At 35.7% G+C, this 22,579-nt stretch overlaps 1 protein-coding gene across 2 annotated transcripts in view; it reads right to left on the bottom strand.

Annotated features, from left to right (window-relative positions):
- Positions 1–22,579, bottom strand: part of LOC148006695 (uncharacterized) — a 47,503-nt gene that overhangs the window by 312 nt on the left and 24,612 nt on the right. For both annotated transcript variants that reach the window (XM_087637477.1, XM_087637481.1), the window contains 10 exons: positions 22,027–22,166; positions 20,634–20,792; positions 19,668–19,777; positions 17,556–17,742; positions 13,091–13,328; positions 8,139–8,278; positions 6,796–6,954; positions 5,005–5,114; positions 3,720–3,906; positions 2,014–2,248 (listed from right to left, as the gene is read on the bottom strand). In XM_087637477.1, the coding sequence (XP_087493603.1) occupies positions 2,051–2,248; positions 3,720–3,906; positions 5,005–5,114; positions 6,796–6,954; positions 8,139–8,278; positions 13,091–13,328; positions 17,556–17,742; positions 19,668–19,777; positions 20,634–20,792; positions 22,027–22,166 (1,628 nt within the window). In that variant the 3' untranslated portion in view covers positions 2,014–2,050. The remainder of the gene's footprint in view (positions 1–2,013; positions 2,249–3,719; positions 3,907–5,004; positions 5,115–6,795; positions 6,955–8,138; positions 8,279–13,090; positions 13,329–17,555; positions 17,743–19,667; positions 19,778–20,633; positions 20,793–22,026; positions 22,167–22,579) is intronic.

The following is a 22,579-nucleotide window of genomic DNA, read 5'->3' as shown; positions in this document are numbered from 1 at the left end:
AGATAAATGCAAATCAAAACAACACTGAGATTCCACCTCACACTACTCAGAATGGCTAAGATAAAAATTTCAGGTGACAGCATATGCTGGACAGGATGTGGAGAAAGAGGAACGCCCCTCGATTTTTGGTGGGATTGCAAACTGGTACAACCACTCTGGAAATCAGTCTGGAGGTTTCTCAAAAATTGGACATTCCACTACCTGAGGACCCAGCTATAGCTCTCCTGCGCATATACCCAAAAGATCTTCCAACATACAACAAAGATACATGCTCCACTATGTTCATAACAGCCATATTTATAATAGCCAGGAGAAGGAAAAAACCCAGATGCCATTGAAACAGTGGAATGGATTCAAAAACTGTGGTACATCTACACCATGGAGTACTACTACTTAGCTATCAAAAACTATGACTTCATGAAATTCCTAAGCAAATGGAATGAACTAGGAAATATCATACCAAGTGAGGTAAATGACTCACAGAAAAACACACTAGGTATTTTCTCATGGATAAGTGGATATTAGTCAAAAAGCTTGAATTACCCAAGATGCAATCCACTGACCACAGGAATCTTAAGTAGAAGAATGACCAATATATGTATGCTTCCACTCCTTCTTAACAGGGGTAAAAATATCCTTAAGAGGGGATATGGAAGCAAAGTTTTGAGCAGCAACTCAAGGAATGGTCATTCAGAGCCTGCCTCTCATGTGGCCCATATATATACAGCCACCAAAACTAGATAATATTGTCACAGCTGAAAAAAATGCATGCAGAAAAGAACTGGATACAGATCTCTTCTGAGAGACATATCCAGAGCATGTCTAATACCGAGGTCAATGTTTGCAGTAAACCACTGAACTGAGAACAGGACCCCCTTGGGTAGAATTAGAGGGAGTATAGAAAGAATTGAGAGAGCTTGCAACACCATAAAAACAACTTTGCCAACCAAGCATGCTTTCAGGGACTAAACAACCTCCGAAAGTCTATACATGGACTGACTCAGGGCTCCAACTGCATATGTAGCAGAGAAGAGCCTTATTGGGTCACCATTGGAAGGGAAGCGCTTGGTGCTGCCAAGGTTGGACCCCAATCCAGGGGAATATGGGGTTGACAGAAAGGGGGATGTGTAGGGGGAATACCTGTATGGGGGAGGGCTAGGGGAGGGCTTGGGGGATTATGGACAGGAAATAGGGAAGGGGAATAACATTTATAATGTAAGTAAAGAAATATATCTAATAAAAATTTTAAAAAAGTTTGCAAGACGTCCCTTTGTGCACTTTAAGTAATGAATATTTTGAATTGTGATTTGGAATGTATCATTAAAACGTAGTATAAATTAAAAAAGAATATGAAGCACGATTAAAATAAAAGAGTAATATTTCAATATGTTTTCTTAAATCTATACAAAGAATTACTTGAGTTATCAATGGATATGAATTTGAGTGTCACTAACTAATGATCACGAGTGTTTTAGCCTCTATCATTCTTCACATATCTTTTTAAGTGGATCCTCTTCAATTTAATATTTATACCAATGCTAAAAATTTGGCAAGATTGTCTCTCATAGGAATTTAAAAAAAATTAGTACTTTTACAGTAGAATAGCTAAGCATGTTGACAGTGGTACAGGGCTTACACATGCAGAATGTTTTAATGGATACATGAATCAAATAATTGTTTCTACATGATCTCATCCAAAATAATATTTTCATATGAATGATATATCCTATGAATTAGGAAACATGGGGAAAAAGACAATATTGTTGCTTTCTTATGGTGGTAAATAGTTTATTATACTTAACTCTATGTATATAGATGCACATAATTATATGAGTATATAAATATATATAGCATATATTTAAGCATAATTTAATGAAATTTTTGTTTAAAACATTTCCCATATTCTAATATAATTTTGTGACCTCTTTGATCCTTTGAGAATTACAAATATATGAAATCACAGAATGATATTGTCCTTCCATTCCCTTGATGTCTAAATAAATCTTTTCATACCTGAAGGACCATTCCTATAGAGCAACATATGAAATATTTAAATTTTATCATTGCAACAGGTTTTTCTATTGTGTCCACCTATGATTTCATTCATAGTAGTTGATTTGCCAGAAGAATTAATGAAATCCGCAGATGTCTTTAATCCATCAGACCTTTTTTCCATGTGGATGCAATATTTATTATCATTTTCAAATATATGAATATAATTGTCAATCATAATTTGCACAAGAGATATCTGTAATACACAAGACAAATTCAAGAGTGTCATTTCAGAGTTTACAAAATGGAAACTTAAAAATGAAATCCAAAATTATGAGAAAAATAACAGTTGCCACAAACGGATAGGAACCCATGAAATGAAGTTTCTGAAATGGGTGCTCTATGTTCTTGGCATTTTACTAAAACTTGTTAAAGTTTCATGTAGATTGCAAGGAATAGAAGGCTACTCCACCAAAGCAACATCTCAGAACTGACATGGTGCTAAATACTGTGAGTGAATCAAATTGATGACAGTGGTTTCTTGAGTTTTATGGAGGAGCGGTGTGTAAAGTATTCATAATAGTATAAAGTAATTCTCATTTCATTTATCAATCCTTTTATATCGCCATTGGTATCAACCTTCCTCCATAAATTTCAAAAATTACAATCAAATAAAGTCTAAAATTTAAAGTCAAAATTTAAAAAATCAAACTAAAATTTGAGAACATCTGTAAAAATGCACTGTGTGAGATGTGTTTTGCCATTAGGTGTTACACATTATACCCTTTTGGCCAAACAGGTTTACTTGCAAATGTGCATTGAAATAAGTCACTTGGTCTGGTTCAAGTCCTCTGGATTTTGCTACACCATCATTACTGGAACTCCCCAGAAATGCCTGTCCTTCTATAACCTGGTATCTTGTTGTTGCCTTTAATTGTTGTGATCTTTCAGCTTTGAATCTGCAGGAACTCCCTGCTTCATATGGTCCAGCAGCAAGATCTAGGCACCCCTACGTATATGTAGCAGATGTGCGGTTTGATCTCAGATAGTTCCCTTAATTAGTGTGCAGGGATTGGCTGTCCCTCTCTTGTCTACCACTGGCTTGTCTTCTTTTAGCTGGATTGCGTTGTCTGGCTTCAGTTGGCATAGATGCACTTATTCCTGTTGTGAATTGTTGTATGAGAGTGAGTTGGTGTCCATGGAAGTTCTACACTACAGAGTTAAAGGAGAATGGATGGAAGACGTGGTTGTGAAGATGGGCCTTGGATGAAAGGACTGCAATCAGGTTATAGAGTAAAGAAATTAGTGAAAAATATTAATGTGTATGGGTTTATATAAAATTAACAGCTACAGTAGATCTGGGGAACATGAAAGTGTACCTGAAATATGGCAGTGTTAAAATAATGGAAAGCATACAAGATAACACACAACATTTCTTGGACTACCATTCTAAGTGCAGCATATGGCTGTGTAAAACATTAATATCTAAAATCAATATCTAAGAAGAAAGAAGGAAAAACAAAAGAAAGAAATGATTCACTTACTTTATTCTATATCAACAATCTCCCTTCCCACACTTCCTGAAATAGATCAAAATATATTCCTCTCCACTCTAGAAGAATGCAATCCTAAGGTTTCCTTTTGCAGTTATGATCTTTATCAAGGTTCCAAATTCCTGTATCACAATTAGAATTTTGTTTCCATAGGCAAAAATAAGATCCCTTTACCTTTCTTGAGACAACTTTCCCAAATAATGAATTGCTAGAAGTCCAACCCCATAGGACATGCGGAGCAAGGCGGATCGATAACCTTTTAGTATCTAGCTTATTCATGGGCGAGTCTTTTATTATCACTAATAGACAAATGAGATATTTCAGTAGTATAAAGTTTGGTTCTGGGATCTGTTGTAGAAGGCTAAACAACGAAAACGAGAATGTTATGTTGGATCAGCTTTGGAGTAATGTTAGTTACAAAATGAACTACAAAAAAAAAAAAAAAAACACAAGGTAAACATTTTGTAGACCAACTCAGGTTTAATCAGAAATCAAAGATATAAGAATGTATAACTAGAGTATTACATAACATTTTCTACAGCTGATTTTTCTGAATATAATCATGGGAAACTTTTTAAAAATATGTATGAATTTCTGTATACTAGAAGTAAGACTGCTACCTAGAGAAGCTAGAGAAATGTGTCAGGATCCCTGGTATTAAGAGAATGAATATTGTTGCAGACTATGTGTGTTCTACGTGTGAAAACATCCAGTAATATTTAACAGCAAAACATCTTTCCAGCCACCATGATACAAATTTAATGTGTAATGTAGTATGAATCGAGGTAACACCCTTCTGACACTCTAGAATATAAGGAGCAGAAAACACACTAGGGACCCTACACAATGCAGTTATGAAAGCTTCTTTTACAGTCAAGGGAGAGATGTAGAGGTCCTATGCAATGGGAGCTCAATGCTCCTCTTAAATAGGAAATCTTCCTATGGATCATCGCACAGGCGAATAATTCAAAGAAGTTAGTGATGTTCCTGACTTAAACTTCTCTAGGTGGTTGTAGTTGAGAAAGAAGAACTCAGTTATAGCTTCATGTTCTAATCAATGACATACTTAACAAGTGAAATATTCACAATAGCATGGCAATAATGCTATGAAGCATGTATCCCACAGGTATTATACACACATACTTCTTTTAATGTGTCTCACACAGGAACTAAGACCATACTCTATGCTGATGTGCACACAATGTGTTACATAGGCTGTCTTCTAAACCATAAGAGTATTAAAGGAGAGGACTCCCAAGTGGGATTACAGACATGATTCAACACTCTAGCTTGAGAAATGCACATTTTTAAAAACTGACAATACAAGAATGAGCTAAGTAAACCTCTTGGCATGGGATATCATTCCAGCTTATAATCCTGTAAACACAAGCCTATGAATCTTACAAAAGCACTGCTTCTATATATGTGCAGTTCCCCACATGCTTAACTGTATCATTACCTTTGAATAGCACTAATTTTTCCAGCCAGGGTTCGTTCATCTGGGATGGTGAGCCAATTTTCATATAAACTGGAAGTCAGGAGGCTTCCGTCTATATTTGAAATAAAGTCCTTTTTTAATGGAAATAAAAAAAGGAATGGTTAATGTACATTTGAGAAAGTAGTTGAAAAACTTTTTTGTTTAAAATTAGCAGCTTAGACCAGTGATTCTCAACTTGTGTGTCAAAATCCTTTTGGGGGTCATATATCTTCCATATCAGTAATTCTATCCATTTTTATAATTAATATTATAGCAAATTTTTAATTAGGAACAGCAACAAAATCATGTACTGGTTAGGAATAACCAACTCATGAGGAAAGTTGTTACTGTAGTAGTATTAGTATGGCTGAAAGTCACTGGTTGAGACCCTACTTCCAGAAAAATTTCCCAAACTTTCATCTCCCCACAATCTTGGCTCAAAAGTGGAACCTATATGCAGGATCTTGTGTTTTCCTACCTATGACTTGAAACAAAGAAGCAGAGTCCTAGTTGCTATAGCAATGAAACAAACCTATTTTCCTTTCAAATTGCCTCTCCTGACTTCTAGTCCACAGCACTACTTGCCATCATAGATCTACACTCTACTTCCCAATCCAAAGCTCTCTCTGCCTTGACAGAAATCAGCTCCCATGTGGTACATCCAGACAGCTGCCATCATAACTGCCCTCTGATAGGCTCCATCTAGCATCTGACTGTAATAGGGTAGGAGGAGCCACAGCCAATCATAATCTTATAATTAATCCATAATTAGTCTTATGGATTAATGAGGGACTTGTATGGAAGAAATGGGGGAAGGATTCAATGCCATGCCATGAATGAGACAGGAACTCCATAAGAAGAGATAAAGAACGGGAGAATCCCCGGTGTTCATGTAGCTGTAAATTGCTTTGAATTCACAAGACTACATTCAGTCACTGATCTTAATTGTCTACCCAGGATGTGATCCCAAGTTTCTGACAATGAGAACCAGAGACACTTGGCAATCTCAAGGGCCAAGGAGCAATCATTTGGTACCTTTGCTTAATGTTATTAAGCATGGTTGATCCCAGAGCATTAACTTTTCTCTTGGTGTCTGGGCCATAGCTACACAGGGTTCTGAAATATGAACTCAGATCACGGCTAAAACAAAAATAAAAGAATGATATTTGCTCTAGTGTCACTGCAGCTCACTGGCAAGTTGAGAGCGTAGACAAGTTAAGTGTTGCTTAGGCTAATACTTGACTATTTGACTGGGAAGTTGAATGTCAATATCTGGCAAAACTGAAATGGCTCGTTTATTTGTGATTGAGAAGCTTAAAAATTTCATGTATCTGCTGGACATAGAGCAATATCCAAAGTCTTATCCTTTTGTACGTCAGTGGTGGACTAACATTTTAAACTTTTATCTATGAGGGATATGTCTTGGTAATACTTAAGGCATGTATTTTGTAAAACACACTTTTATCACTATTATTACATGTTCAGCTAATACATCACATGGTATTGTCAGAGGTGAAATCAGTTTGGACATTTGTAACGCCAAACTAAACCCCCTTTGATATATGGGGAAGTTCACTCTCAGCAGAAGCTGGTCACCGCTGTCTTTGTGAAGATTCTATGGGTTTGTCAGCTTTTATCCTCCATGCCTCTTATCAGGAGGTCATGTGTCCATTGTTCCAGGAAACAGACATTGCCATGTAAACTCAAGGACAGAAAACATGTATGCATCTCTAGAGGGATGTTTAATGTTGGAGATGTAAAACCCTTCCCTACCTTTAAGACTGAAGCTACAAGCAACACACATTCTTCATTCCACTTAATACATATTTCTGTGTCAATCTTGTCCCTCAGGGAACAGTGTGAATTTTCAGACATAGTTTTGAATAAATGATCAGAACTTTGTCCTTTTTCTGCAATTATAGACATCATATCCTGTGTGGGGTAAGGATAAGTTTGTATTATTAGATATACACACATCTGAATCCAAATAAGTCATTTATTGTGAACCTCGGTTATGGCAGTTTTGGATACAGAGTTATAACTGAGACACTGAACCTTACCTTGTCTCCCAATTTGAAACATCATGGTGTAGACTCTGTTCCCCAAAGCATTTTGGTGAATGGTCCGCTATTACAGTTTGTTTCCTCCTATTAATATATTTCTCAAGCATGCCATCCTAAGTAACTATATGGATATTGTCCTTTAAGAGTTCAAATTACTATGTGACTTCCTGTCTCTCATGGCCCCTATTATGAAACCTACTTTTTGCATTTTTGCAAAAGATTTTTTTCACCATATTTCTGAGACTTTTATTTCCTTTTTCTGTGACTTCTTATTTTTCAACATGTCTCAAGTGCTGCCACATTTAAGAACCCAAGTATATGTCTACCGTTCTTCCATAATTTTACTATGCAAAAATGACTATCCTGTAGAGATTTGTTCCATATATTCTCTATTTCCAATTGATTACATGACCAAAAATATGGTTACTAGATAATTCTGCTCTAAAATACTTAAGAAATGGGCAGTGATCCTCATGTGTGTGACACGATAAATATGTTCACCTGAAGAATAATTTCCAAGCACAATTATATTGCTAAAGTAGATGCTGGACTATAAATATTTATTTCCTTAAGATGTTTACTATCTCATTTGAAATAGGTTGAGCCATATTAGCTGGCATTTATACATAGTCCACTAGGATAAAGGATGTTAATATGTAGCAAAACCAATGTGTATATGTAATTGCTTGACAATGTAAAGGTCTATCGATATTTTATTTAAAAAAGATAGAGTCATCTCAGAGGTGATTATATTAAGGGAGACTCCAGATTAAATTGTACTCATAAAGAGGCTGGATGACTTTACCATTGTGTAATCTGAAGGACACTTCCATAAACACATATCCTTCAACAAACTTTTATGTTTGTGCCTTTGATACAGTCAGTGTAAAATGGGAATTCTATATCTTTCACTTAAGTGATTTGAACTTCAGTGGAACTTATTTCTATTTTAAAATGATCTACCCTCATGGATAAGTTATCTAAACATTCCTCAGTTTGATCTAATAAATTACTTAGAACAAAGGCGTTGTAGAAACCCAAAATTATACTCACAATTATTGGGGTAGGCAGCTTATTCCCTTCAAAAATACTTGTAAGAGGTTGACCAAAGAAACTTTTCTTCGTAGATCGTAGTCGATTTGGAGACAGCACAGTTGGAATGGTATGTACATTGCGTTCATGTTTCTCTGAACCTAAGAAAGAAGGGAAATCATTGTAACCCCGTTTCATTTATAGCCCTCAATTCAGAAAGAGATACCTGTTAAAGTACTAGAAACATAGAAAACATCAAGTCGACAAAGAATATTCAAAGACTAATGGAATAAAGAAATAAAATACAAAAATCTAAAAGGAAAAGACCAAGTCACACATAAAGCTGACTGCATATGACTAACACCTGAATTTTCAATGGACATTTTAAAATATAGATGAGCCTGGCTCAACATTCAACATATTGTCAAAGAATACAGATACTATCCTAGGCTTTATTACTGAGTAAACGTGACATTCCTATCAACACAAGAGGAGAAACTTTACATAGTATAATCACCAGTAAACCACTTCTCTTCAGTAGTCTTGGTCCACAAAAGGGAAACAGCAGTCTGAATTTATGGTCTATATACTCAAGAAGAGAGAAATGATAAATAAAACTGTAGTCTTCAACAAAAGAGGGGAAAAAGTATACAGCAACAAGAAAATAACAAAGACCCATAAATAAAGGAAAGCATACACTGTCTCACAGCAGTAATATACAGACTATCAGTCGGATAAGAAAACTGGTTCCATCTTTGGTCTTTACCCAAAAAACACACTTCTATTGGAAACAGTTGCATACACTTTTTAGGGTGCAATTGCCTATATTTCGCTCTGTAGGTTCCGGGTCCCATTCACATCTTCATGTTCATTGGTGTTGTCCTTGTTCAGTTAATGTTTTGGAAGCCATTTGGGGAGATTTTATGCATGAGGTCAAGGGAACATGGCAGAAGACTGGGAGGAAAGTGGATAAAAAAATCCTTTCTGTAATACTGTTTCTCCTACTAACATCAAAATCTTATAAATTGTATCAAACTTTAAAAGGATAGAAGCAAAATGCTCTTATAAGATAGTCTAGGTATTTCACTTTATTTATCTTACTGATTCATGAGCATGGGGAAATCTTTCCATTATATGACAACTCTTCAATTTATAAGATTTTTTGTTGTTTTGGGCTGTATTTTTTGTTCTTTAGTTTTTTGTGTTTCTAATCATATGAGTCTTTATCTCCTTGCTCAGAATTTCCTCAAGTAACTTAATACTTTGTAAATTTACTGTGGGAGATGGTGTTTCATTGATTTAGGTGTCAGAAAATTTGTGATTTTTATAAAGAAGGAAACTCACCTTGTGTGTTAATTTCCAGTGTAACTACTGGTTGAAAGAGTTTACAAGGTATTTGGGTATTCTTATGGAATATTACTATCTTATGTTTACTAACATATAATCTTCAAAAGAGATACTTTGATTTCTTCATTTCTTCTGTGTGTCCCCTTGGCCTCCCTCGATTGTAGTATTTATCTGCTTGTTTCCAAATGTATGAAACAGAGGACATTGAGTTTGCTCAAAGATGAGCACAACAAACCACTGGTTGTGTAATAGTTGATAAGCTACTAGATGGGGGGGCAGCACACACTGTAAGGAAATTCTGGGTGATAGGCTCATTGTCCTTGGAGAAAGAAGGCTGTCACTGATGAATGTTCTTCACTTAACTCAGTATGAAAAGCATTTCCTTATTGCTTGAAACTTCAACTTTTAACATTTCAGAATATAATCAATTAAGGCTATCTGCAGGTGTGGAATAAAGAAAACTAAAGTAATCAAAAATCAAGGAATTTTATATTTATATTTCATATATTTTGTATTGTACTAGGAAAATGAAATTATCTTGTTGTAGATGAGTGAAAATGTGTGACCTGGACAAGTCAAAGGACCTGCATGGATGATCCTAAAGAGAAATAACAACGCATACAATGTTGACCCATAAAAAGGTACTAAGGAATAATACTTTTTTCTGAGAAACCAAACGAAAGACCAAGAACTATGTTCAATTTTGTAGTAAAGAAAATACATTAAAGTCCAATCAAAGAACAGTTATTTTGAACTGAGCTATTAGTGTCACTTATTGCACCTATTCTGATATCTTGCCACATGTTTACTACATACTTTATCGGGGTTACAGGTGGGTGCAACTCTCAATTGCTTCCCTAACATGCCCAACTGCATACTGTTTCTTTTACCTTCCAACTTTGATTTAAATCTAGAGTTTTCTAAGACACATCAAGCTAGAATGACTTCTGAGACATCCCTGTAAGATTTATTTGGCAACTGGCACTCAAACCCCCAACCTTGACAGCAATATAATTGCTAACTAAAGCATCAGTATTTGGTGGAAAGTCACATTAAATATTTTAACAATTGGAAAACTTTCCCTCAAAATAGTTGAAACCATGGCTGGTGTTAGATATACAGTTAGATTTGTGTAGCTAGTCTCTTTATGAACTTTAAATTTTATCACATTAATTCACAAATTCTGCCACGTTCTTTATAGTTTTCTAAATAGTAATCTTATCTCCTCAAATAAGTGGGGCCTTCATCCCTCATCAAAGAAGCCTCTCTGTACAGAAGATGGAAATCATTACAGAAAACGAAATCTAGACACAATGAAGAGATAAGTGCTTTGTGGAAAACCCACCAGCAATATGTGCTTTAGAGCTCAGGGAACATTGTAGAAGGGAGGTTACAAATACTGTAAGAGACAGCCTTCTTGAAAGCCTGATTTGACATAGCACCTCATAAAAATAGGTGCAAAATAACAATAATAACAATATCAATGGAATATTAAGGCAATGGTCAAATTTTGATATGTAAAAAGTTATAGGCAGCTAATGATGACTGACAGAATATTAATTTTCCAGAAATGGCCTTTATATGTATTGTCTAATACACACTGTATAACATGGAATCCATATTCACAAAACAGAACAAAATGGACTCAAGTTTTATTCATATCTTTAAAGATGCAAATATATATAAAACAATATTGAAAGTGCAGTGACTATGATGGACTTGAGGGAGCAAAGTCAGGCTACTGTGCTATAATCCAATTTTCAATAAAAATTTAAAATAATAATAGCAATAAGATAAAAATGTTTGAACTTATATTTATGGGAGTTCAGGAAAGACCAAGAAAGAGTAAATATGGAAATTTTCAATTACTTTACTGAAGATTTTCTTTAAGATTTTCACATATCAAGTTTGTATTAAAGACCCTTTTGTGATAGACAAACCACGAATAAAAAATATTTTATGTTGAGATCTCATGTTAGGAAGAGAGATACAACAAATATGCTGGATGTTTCTGTGCATTTCTGCGTGTATGTAATACATGTAGTTTTGTGTGTGTGTTGGTGTGTGTGTTTGTGTTTGTGTGTTTGTGTGTGTGTGTTCCTATGTGTTTGTGAGTATATAAAATACATGCAGAAATCATCACTGTTGATATATTTAGAGTTTAGGGCTTATTTACTTTTGAGATGATTCTCCATTTTTGGTCTTTGGAGGGGAGCATTGACAAAGGGTCTCTCTTGATCATTAATGTACAACATGACAGGAATATCTGTCCAAAAAGCTTCAGTTAATTACTGTGTCCAACAGCCATCTGCTTTCAGGAAGAAGCTTTTGGTCTAAAGATGCTTGTGCTACAATAACCACTTTTGTTTTGTTTTTCAATGTAAATTTTGACGACCCAAATTCATGACACAAAGACCATATCTCAATTACTGTAGACACTGGACTACCTTTTCAGGTCCTTTTGTATATTGTAAAAACCATGATCAACTTCTAATTTCATCATATGTGATGATTAATTTTGATTGTTAATGGAATTTTATTTAGAACTTTCTATAGCACGGGGTTGTAGGAAAAACTTGGAGGGATTATTAAATGTCATTAGCTTCTGGCAGTTCTTGGTGACTGAAGTGTGACAATTAGACTATAACTGTGCTGTAGAGGCAGAGTCGGGAAAATGCAATTTTCCAAAATGCAATTATTAATACAATCTAATAACCTTTGTTATAACAGCAAATGCTGTGTAATATACAGCATAAAATATGTATAATTAGTGAAAATTATTTGTGACTAATATGGTGAAATATAAAACTGAAGTAGGCTCTTATAACATTTCTTCTGTTCTGATTAATTGGGAGGTAAAATGGAACATTCAAATAGAATAACCTTAACTTTTTTAAGTCATCCTCTACCATTTATACATTTTTGTTGTTCTGTGTTGTCCTACTTAATGAAAAAAAATATGACATTGCTACACAAACATTCTCAGATGATAGATTCACCTCACTTAAGATAAGAGTAATATTTTGATATACTTTCTTAACTCTATAGAAAGAACTACTTGAGTTAACAATGAATTTCAATTTGCATGGTATTACCTGTTAATCAGGTGTGTTCTAGCCTCGTAATCATACATCACATAGGTTTTGTAGTGGATCCTGTGCAATTTAATATTTATACAAACGCCAAGCTTTTGGCAAGATGTTTCTCTTTGGAAATTAAACAAATATAAGTATTTTTGCATTAGGATAACAAAGCCTGTTGACATGGGCACAGGGCTTAATCTTGCAGAACGCTTAAAGGATTTTAAATCAAATCATTGTTTCGAAAGTATCCTATCAAAAGTAATGATATCATACACAAGATATCTATAACTTAAGGACAATGGGAAGATGGGGGAATATAGCAGACAAAATTGTAGGATTCTCTCAATAAAGATGTGTCATTCATACTTGTATGTATCCAGATACATGTAAATATATGTGCATACACACACACATATATATTCATATATATGTATAGATGAACCTATTTAATTCTAATTTAAATAAAGTATGCTCAACAATGTTTGCCCATACTCTATAATCATTATGAAACCCATTCTTTTGATGACTTAATAAATCTCTTACCTGTAGAACTTCCTTTCTGTAGAGCAGCATTTGAAATATTTACTTTTTCATCATTACTGCAGGTTTTCCCATTGTGTCCAGCTGTGACATTTTTCATAATAGGAGATTTGCCCTCAGAGAGGATTAAATCTTTATACATCTCTAAATCATCAGACTTTCTGTTAATATGTTTTGAAAATAGATTATCATTTCCAAATATTTCAAGATAGTGGTCTATCATGATTTTGATAACAGATATCTGTAACACAAAAAGACAGAAACAAGATTGTCTTTTTACATAGATTACAAAATTGAAATTTAAAAATGAAATCCAAAACTATGAGGAAAATTACACTTGCCACAAACAGATAGGAACCCATGAAATGAAGTCTCTGAAATGAAGACACTTATTTCTTTGCATTTTACTAAAACTTGTTAAAATGTCATGCATATTTCAAATTATAGAAGAACTACTAAATCCAAGCAACTTTTAAGACCTGAAATGCTGTCAAAAACTGTGAGTGAATCAAATTAAGGACTGTTTGTTATTTGTGTGTGTGTGTGTGGGTGGGGATTAGGTAGTTTTATTGAGATGTTTTGAATGGGATGCCCCTCTAGTTCTATGCATTACAATACCCTCTTTTTGACACCTTCCTGGTGTCTTGGTCTTCCTGGTGGAAGGATGCCATTGTTTAGAATTTGTAGTTACAAAAGCTGGTGCCCATTTTCAATGTACATTCTCTGTTTCATGTTTATTTCCCATGATAAGAGCCATCAGGTCTCAACTTCCTGTTCCCTTGTCTTTCATTTCTGCTGCCATGCTGCTACATCATGACATTGAGGGACTTTCCACCCTCTACATCTTTAAGTGCCAAGTAAACAATTACTCCAATAATTTGCCTTTGTCATGCTGTTACATTTTTATTTGTCATTTTATTAATTTACATTTCAAATGTTATCTCCCCTCACAGTTTCCCCTCTGCAGTCTCTATCTCCAGCACCTGCTCCTCTGAGTGCTACCTCAAGTGCCCACCCATTCCTGCCTCAACCCCTAACTTTCCCCTACCCTGGGTCATCAAGACACCACAGGACTATGAGGCTCCCCTCCCAGTGATGCCCAGTAAGGCGCTCCCCTGCTACATATCAAACTGGAGACATGGTTCCCCTATGTGAATTCTTTGGTTGGTGATTGAGCTCCTGGTGTTTTATTAAAGACAAAGAAAGGTGACTGAGAGGAGATGTGGATAAGAAGAGGGAGTCTTAACTAGAAAATTCCTCCATCAGATTGACCTATTGTATAAGGAAGTCTAAGGTATATTGTCCTGATTAACATTGGAATTTGTAGGGCCCAGATCTCCAGGATGGTGCCACCCTTGAGTTATTAGCCAGAAAAACAAGATATGAGATACAAGGAAGGCGACAGAACTCCTACTAGGCTTCTGCTTCAGTTCTTGCCTCCTTGCTCCATTTTGGTCCCTGACATTTCTCAGGATTTAACTGGTAACTGTAAGTATACCATGGAGTTCAACCTGTCTTGCATAAGTTGCTTTTCATCAGTGTTTTGTCACAGTAGTAAATTATGACACTTCCTAAACTGAACAACATGGATAAGTTTCTTTTCTTCTGAGATGATGGCTTAGAATAAGTCAACTCTGCTCATACCATATGTTTCTTTCTATCCAGGATGAACATAAGTTTGTGTTTGAGTAGTGCTGAACACGATAGGAAAGAAACGTTTCTTTAAAAAATCACAGTCAGAAAATTGTCTTATTTTATATGCAGATTGTACAAATAGTTTTGTCTCTTTGTTTTACATACTTAACCAAGCCAAAGAATATACTGGAAAGAATTTCCATAAAGGAAGAATAATTAATAGCTATTAAGAGTGAAAAAATATATTTGTTGCTTCATTTCGACTGAATATGCAGTTTGATGTAGTCTTGGATTTTAGGTTCCCAGTACCTTGGTAATTAGAAATCAACTAAAAATGGTATGTTTCTAGTCCAAGTCTAGGTGAGTCCTGGCCCAAAATCCTATTCAAGCTGTCCCTTGGGCTATCCTCCTCCATCATGATTAACATCACAATATCTTCCCTCTTGTGGACCTAATACCTGGAAGCTACTAGTTAAAATATAGGGACTGAACCACTACCCAAACCTTATAAATGGACTCACCCAGGGCTCTAACTGCCTATGTAGCAGAGAATAGCCTTGTTGGGGGACCAGTGGAAGGGGAAGCCCTTCGTTTTGCCAAGGTTGGTTCCTCTACTGCCCTGTAATGTTGGGGTGGGGCGCTATAATGTAGGTGGATGGAGGGGGAATACCTGGATGGGGAGCTGTAAGGGAAGGGGGTTTATGGACAGGAAATGGGGAAGGAAGTAACATTTGAAATGTAAATAAAGAAATATTTCTAATTAGAACATGAGGAAAATTTCAAAAATACAAAGAAAAAAGATAGCATCTTCAATAAATGGTGCTGGTTTAACTGGCTCTCTGTACATAGAAATGTGAAAATAGACCCTTGAAGTGAAAAGAAATAAAATAAAATAAAGTGTACCCTGCTTTCTGTCATTTTTTACATTTTCTTTGCCTTTTATCCTTTTCAAATTATATGTCCTATATTGATTCTCTGTAAATTTATAATCATGGTACCAAGTAACTCTTATTTCATTTATCAATCCTTCTATGTATCTCTTGGAAAAAATCTCCTCTCCCAAAATTTCAAAAAATAAATTAAATAAAATTTTAAATTTAAATTAAAAATAAAAAAGTCAAACTAAAATTTAGAACAGTTTTAAAAATGGACTGTGTGAGATGTTCTGTGCCATACTGGGTCACACATTATACACTTTTGTCCAAACATATTTGCTTGCAAATGTACATCAAAATAACTCTTTGGTCTGATTTTGCTACACGATGAATACTAGAGCCTCCCAAAGATGCACCTCCTTCTCTATCCTTGTACTTTGGTATAGCCTTTAATCATAGTGATCCTTCAGCTTTGAATCTGCCAGGTCTCCCCTTCATATGCTCCAGCTCAGGATCTAGGCCTCCTACATATATGTAGCAGATGGGCAGCTTGATCTTCAGGCAGGTCTCCTAACAATAGGTGTATGGGCTGGCTTTGACTCTATAATCTACTACTCGATTGTTTCCTTTTATTTTTTCTCCATCTTTATTAACTTGGGTATTTCTTATTTACATTTTGATTGTTATTCCCTTTCCTGGTCTCCTGGCTAACTTATCTCTAATTGCTCCCCCTCCCCATCTGTATGGGTATTCCCCTTCCCATCCTCCCAACATTACTGCCCTCCCCATAACAATCCCATTCACTGGGGGTTCAATCTTGGCAGGACCCAGGGCTTCCCCTTCCACTGGTGCTCTTTCTAGGCTATTCATTGCTACCTATGAGGTCAGAGTCCAGGGTCAGTCCATGTATAGACTTTGGATAGTGGCTTAGTCCCTAGAAACTTTGGTTTGTTTGCATTGTTGTTCATTTGGGGTCTCAAGTCCCTTCAAGCTCTTTCAGTCCTTTCTCTGAATCCTGGGCTGATTTGTATGAATTTCAGTGAGAGGAGATGCAGTTATTCCTGGTGTGAATTGATGTAGGGGAGTGTCCATGGAGGGTCTTCACTACTGAGGTAAAAAAGAATGGAGAGAAAGAACATGTTGTGAAGATGGGACTTTGAGGAAGAGACTGCAATCAGGAAAGAGAGTAAATAAATTAGTGAAAAATATTAATGTATATGTGTTTATGAGAAAATTAACAGCTATAGTAGTAAACCCGAGGAACATAAAAATTTACTTGAAATAGTCTAGTGCTAAAGTAATGGAAAATAAACAAAATATCATACAGGAATTATTCATCATTACATATGTATATCCTATACATGTATATACGCATACACATACACATACACACACATAAACATACACATACACCTACACACACATAAACATACACATACACATATACATATATAAATACATGTACATGTGCAAGTACAATTACATGGATACGTACACACACACCCACATATATTTAACGATGTAATGTTGTGAATATTTAATAATATAATCATCTCTCCACAATGAAACACAACTATCAACTTAGGGCTACAATGGAAAAAAAGCAAACAAAACCTATGTAATCAAGATTTTTTGTAAACTTCAATGTCTACTTCTTGGACTACTATTATACGTGCAGATTGCAGTTGGCTAAAACATCAATATCTAAAATCAATATCTAAAAGGAAAGAAGGAACAGACAAAAGAAAAAGAGAAATTATTCATTTTCTTTAAACTACATTAACAGTCTTCCTTCCTAAATCTTCCTCAAAGAGATCAATACATATTCCACTCCACTCCACTCCAGAAGAATGCAATCCTAGCGGTTCCTGTTAGAGAAATGATCGCTCTAACGTATTCCCAATTACAGGATTATAATTCTAATTTTGTTCCCAAAGGCAAAAGTCAGATCCCCTTACCTTTCTTGAGGCAGAATTCCCATAGAGTGCGTCACTTGAAGCCTGACCACATAGCACAGACGGAGCTATGCGGTGAGATAACGTGTAAGACTCCAAATTATTCATCGAAGAGTCTTTTATCATAACTAATACACAAATGACATATTGTAGTAGAAGGAAGTTGGGTTCAGGGATCTGTCGTGTAAGTCTAAACCAAGAAAAGGAGAAATTTATGCTCGATCATCTTAAAAGTAATGTAAGTTACAAATCTAACTACAAAGTCAGAACAGGATAAATGTTTTCTAGACCAACTCCTAACAATCAGAATTCTAAACAAGTAAGAATTTAGAGGTAGTGTATTATATAAAATATTTTCTGCAACTCAATTTTCTGTAGAGAACCATGGGAAATATTTTTAAAATTCTTTATGAATTTCTGTGGACTAGATGTATGAGTGCTACCCTACAGAAACCAGAGGAAGGTGCCTCGATCACTGGATCCAGAATGAATGAAGATTGTTGCAAACCATATATGTTGTGTGTTTGAAAATATCTAGTGTACTTATAGCGACCCATCTTTCCGGGCACAACGGGGACATATTTAATATCTAATGTATTATGAATCCATATAACACTCTTGTGAGACTTGTTGAACATAAGGAACAAAAATCACACTAGTGAATCTACAGAATGCCCTGCTATGAGAATGAATGAAGGTTGTTGCTCACCATGTGTGTTCTGTCTATGAAAACATCTAGTGTTACTAAACAGCAACCCATCTATCCAACCACCATGGAGGGGAGACACATTTTATTTCTAATGTATTGTGAATCCATGTAACAGCCTTTAGACACTCTCAAACATACGTAGAAGGAAGCACACTAGTGCCCTACACGATGTAGTTACAAAAGCTTCTGCTACAGGCAAGGCAAAGGTGCAGGGCTCCTTTCTATGAATTATCACACAGGAAAATGTTTCAGAGAAGTCAAAATTATATGTGACTCAGACTTCACTAGTTAGCTATTGTTGAGGAAGAAGAATTCAGTAATAGGTTCATGTTCCAATCAATGACATATTTAAAATGTGAAATAATAACAAAAACATGGTAGTAATTTTAGGATGCAAAGAATCCACAGGTATTTTTTTCTTTATTAACTTGAGTATTTCTTATTTACATTTGGATTGTTATTCCCTTTCCTGGTTTCCAGGCCAACATGCCCCTAACCCCTCCCCATCCCCTTCTTTTTTTTTTTTATTAACTTGAGCATTTCTTATTTACATTTCGAGTGTTATTCCCTTTCCTGGTTTCCCGGCCAACATCCCCCTAATCCCTCCCCTTCCCCTTCTTTATGGGTGTCCCCCTACCCATTCTCCTCCCATTACAACCCTCCCCCCAACAGTCACGTTCACTGGGGGTTCAGCCTTAGCAGGTCCAAGGCTTCCCCTTTCAATGGTGCTCTTACTAGGCTACTCATTGCTACCTATGAGGTCAGAGCCCAGGGTCATTCAATGTACAGTCTTTGGGTAGTGGCTTAGTCCCTGGAAGCTCTAGTTGGTTGGCATTTTTGTTCATAAGGGGTCTCGTGCCCCTTCAAGCTCTTCCAGTTCTTTCTCTGATTCCTTCAACGGGGTCCTGTTCTCAGTTCATTGGTTTGCTGCTGGCATTCACCTATGTATTTGCTGTATTCTGGCTGTATTTCTCAGGAGAGATCTATATCTGATTCCTGTTGGCCTGCACTTCTATGCTTCATCCATCTTGTCTAATTGGGTGGCTGTGTATGTATGGGTCACATGACATACAGGTATTATAAACACATACTTCTTTTAATTTGTCTCACACAGGAAGTAAACCAATACTCTAGGCTGACCTGCATACAATTTCTTACATAGGCTTACTTTTTAACCATGATGGTAATAAAGGAGGAGACTCTCAGGTGAGATTACTGATATGATTCAACATACTAGCTTGAGAAATTAACATGTTTAAAAAGTGACAATATATGTCTGAGCTAATGAAACCTCTTGGCATGGGAGAATATTCCAGCTTAGAATCCTGTAAACACAAGCCTATGTACCTTACAAAAACACTGCTTCTATATTGGTGCAGTTCCCCATGAGCTTACTCTATCATTACCTTTGGATGGCAGCAATTCGTCCAACCAGAGTTCCTTCATCCATGATGGTAAGCCAATTTTCATATAAATCAGAAGTAAGTAAGCTTCCTTTAATGTTACTAATGAAGTCCTTTTTTAATGAAAATAAAGCAAAAAAGTAATGTTCGATGTAATTTTGTTTAAAATTAGCAGTTTTGACCAGTGATTTTCAACTTGGGTGTCATAATCATTTGGGGGCCACATATCATGTATCTTCTATAGAAGATAGTCTCTCCATTTTCTTTACAATTCGCATCATTAGCAAAACTTTAATTATGAATGAAGCATTATGAAATAATGGTTAAGAGTCACAAAACCATGAGGAAATATATTAGTGTTTCTGGATTAGAAAGGCTGAGAATCACTGGTTGAGGGCATACTTCCGTAAAAGTTTCCCAAATTGTCATCTCCCCAGAATCTTAGCTCAAAGTGGAACCTATATGCACAATCTTGTGTTTTCTTACCTACAACTAGAATCAAAGAAGCAGAGTCCTAGTTGTTATAGCAATGAAACAAAACTACTGTCCTTTCAAATTGCCTCTCCTGGCTTCTAGTCCACACCACTACTTGCAACCAGAGTTCGATACTCTACTTCCAAGCCCAAAGACCTCTGCCTTGAAAACAGCCAGCTCCTATGTGGAACATCCAAACAGGGAACTAGCAAAAGTGCTCTCTGAAAGGCTCCACCCAGCATCTGACTGAAATAAGATATGAGGAGCCATAGCCAGTCATTGGATCTTATGGATCAATCAATGACTTCCATGGAATAATGGGGGAAGGATTCCATGCCCTGAAGGACATAGGAACTCCTTAGCCAAAGCGACAGAAGTCATGTGTCATGTGTCCATTGATTTGTGGAAACAGTCATCTCGTAATCTCAAGGACAGAAAGCACATATGCATCTCTAAAGGGATGCTTAATGTTGGTGATATAAAAACCTTCCTTACCTTTAATACAGACGCTATAACTAGCACGTCTTCTTCATGCCAGGTTATGTGTTCTTCATTTTCAATCCTGTCCCTCAGGGACCAGTGTGAAATTTCAGATACCGTATTAAATATATGATCAGAATCTTGTCCTTTCTCTGCAATTATGGAAAACATATCCTGTGTGGGATAAGGATAAGCTTGTTATTATTAGAGGTCCACACTTCTGAAGAACAGATATGTCATTTATTGTAAACCTGAGCAAAGACAGTTTTGGATGCAGAGCTATAAATGAGAGCAATGAACAAGTCATTGAAGTTTTTTTGTTTGAGCTAATGTATACATTTTCTTCCCTAATCCATTTTTTCCACAAGATGAAATATTACGGTTTTGTTTGGACTTCTGTTCCCCAAAGCATTTTGGTGAATGTTCCTCCAATACTTTTTGTTTCCTTCTATGTATATCTTTCTCAAGCATGCCATTCTAAGTAACTCTTGGAATATTTCCCTTTCAGAGAACAAATCACCTTCATTTCCTTTCTGTCCTGGCCTCTATTATGAATTGTACCTTTGTGTTTTTAAGAAAGATTTTTCAATATACATCTACAATTTGTATTTTCTTTTTCTGTGACCTCTTATTTTTATCTATGTCTAAAGATGCTGTCACATTTAAGAACTAAAGCATATGTCATTCTTTCTTCCATAATTTACTCTGTAAAATGACTACCATACATAAATTTACCCCATGTTTTCAATAGATTACATGATAAAAAGCATGGTATTCAGAATATTCTGCTTTAAATTACCAAACAATTGGGCAGGAATGCTCATGTATCTGACACGATAGATTTGTTCACACACAGCATAAATTTCTAGCATAGCTATAGTGCTATAATAGATGATGGACAGTAAATATTTATTTCCAAAGAAGTTTAGTAACTAGTTTAAAATAGATTAAGGCATGTTAGGAGGCATTTAAATATACTCTACTAGGATAAAAATGCTAATATATAGCAAAAACTAATCCATTGATAATGCAAAGTAAAAGTCTAGAGATAATTTTAATTATAAAAGACTGAGTAATCTCATAGCAATGATATTAAGGGAATGACCTAGAGTAACATGGAGTCATAAAATCGCTGGAAGACTTTACAGGTGGGTAGTCAGTGGGGCACTTTCATAGGCCCATTTCTTTCCACAAGCTCGTGGGGTTGGATCTTGGTTGCAATCACTGGAAAACATGGAAATACTATTTCTTTTCTTTTTTTAAATTTCTTTCCATTACATGATTCAAAGTTAGGGGAATTTATTTTATTTGAAAATGATCTTACCCTCAAGGATAAGCTATCTAAACATTCATCAGTTTGTTTGAATAACTTACTGAGAACAAAGGTGCTGGGCAAAATGATACTCACAAATATTGGAGTAGGCAGCTTTTTGCCTTCAAAAATACTCTCAAGAGATTTGCCAAACAAACATTTCTTTGTTGCTTGTGGTAGAATAAGAAAAGGTGCTGCTTGGTTGGTATATACATTGCCTCCATTTTTCTCTGAACCTAAGAAAGAAGGGATTTCATTGTTTTAACTGAAATGATTAAGCCCTCATGTAGTCCTGGCATACCCTTTTCATTGTATCGCCTGCATGCCTTATGCGATACCACAAACACAGAGAAAATAACTAATTAATATTAAAACATTTATAATGATCTTGCTTGTTAGGCACTGGATATGTAGTTGTATATGTCCCATACTTATGGGATAAACATCAATTTCTTGTGTTTGCCTTGAAAGCTATGCAAACAAATATTAGAATCAAACAGTCATATAGTACCAATCTATATTTTCATCATTTGTGTAACTCTCTGACTGCCATTGACAACTGTAACTTAATACCAGTATCTGTACTTCCCAACACAATTTGCCTAAGTACAGTTGTGTTACAGCACTTGACTTTCTCCACTGATCTGTG

This window comes from Rattus norvegicus, chromosome 2, assembly GCF_021556685.1.
Source record: "Rattus norvegicus strain SHRSP/BbbUtx chromosome 2, alternate assembly SHRSP_T2T, whole genome shotgun sequence".
Lineage (NCBI taxonomy): Eukaryota > Metazoa > Chordata > Mammalia > Rodentia > Muridae > Rattus > Rattus norvegicus.
This window is presented reverse-complemented; position numbering and strand designations above follow the sequence as displayed.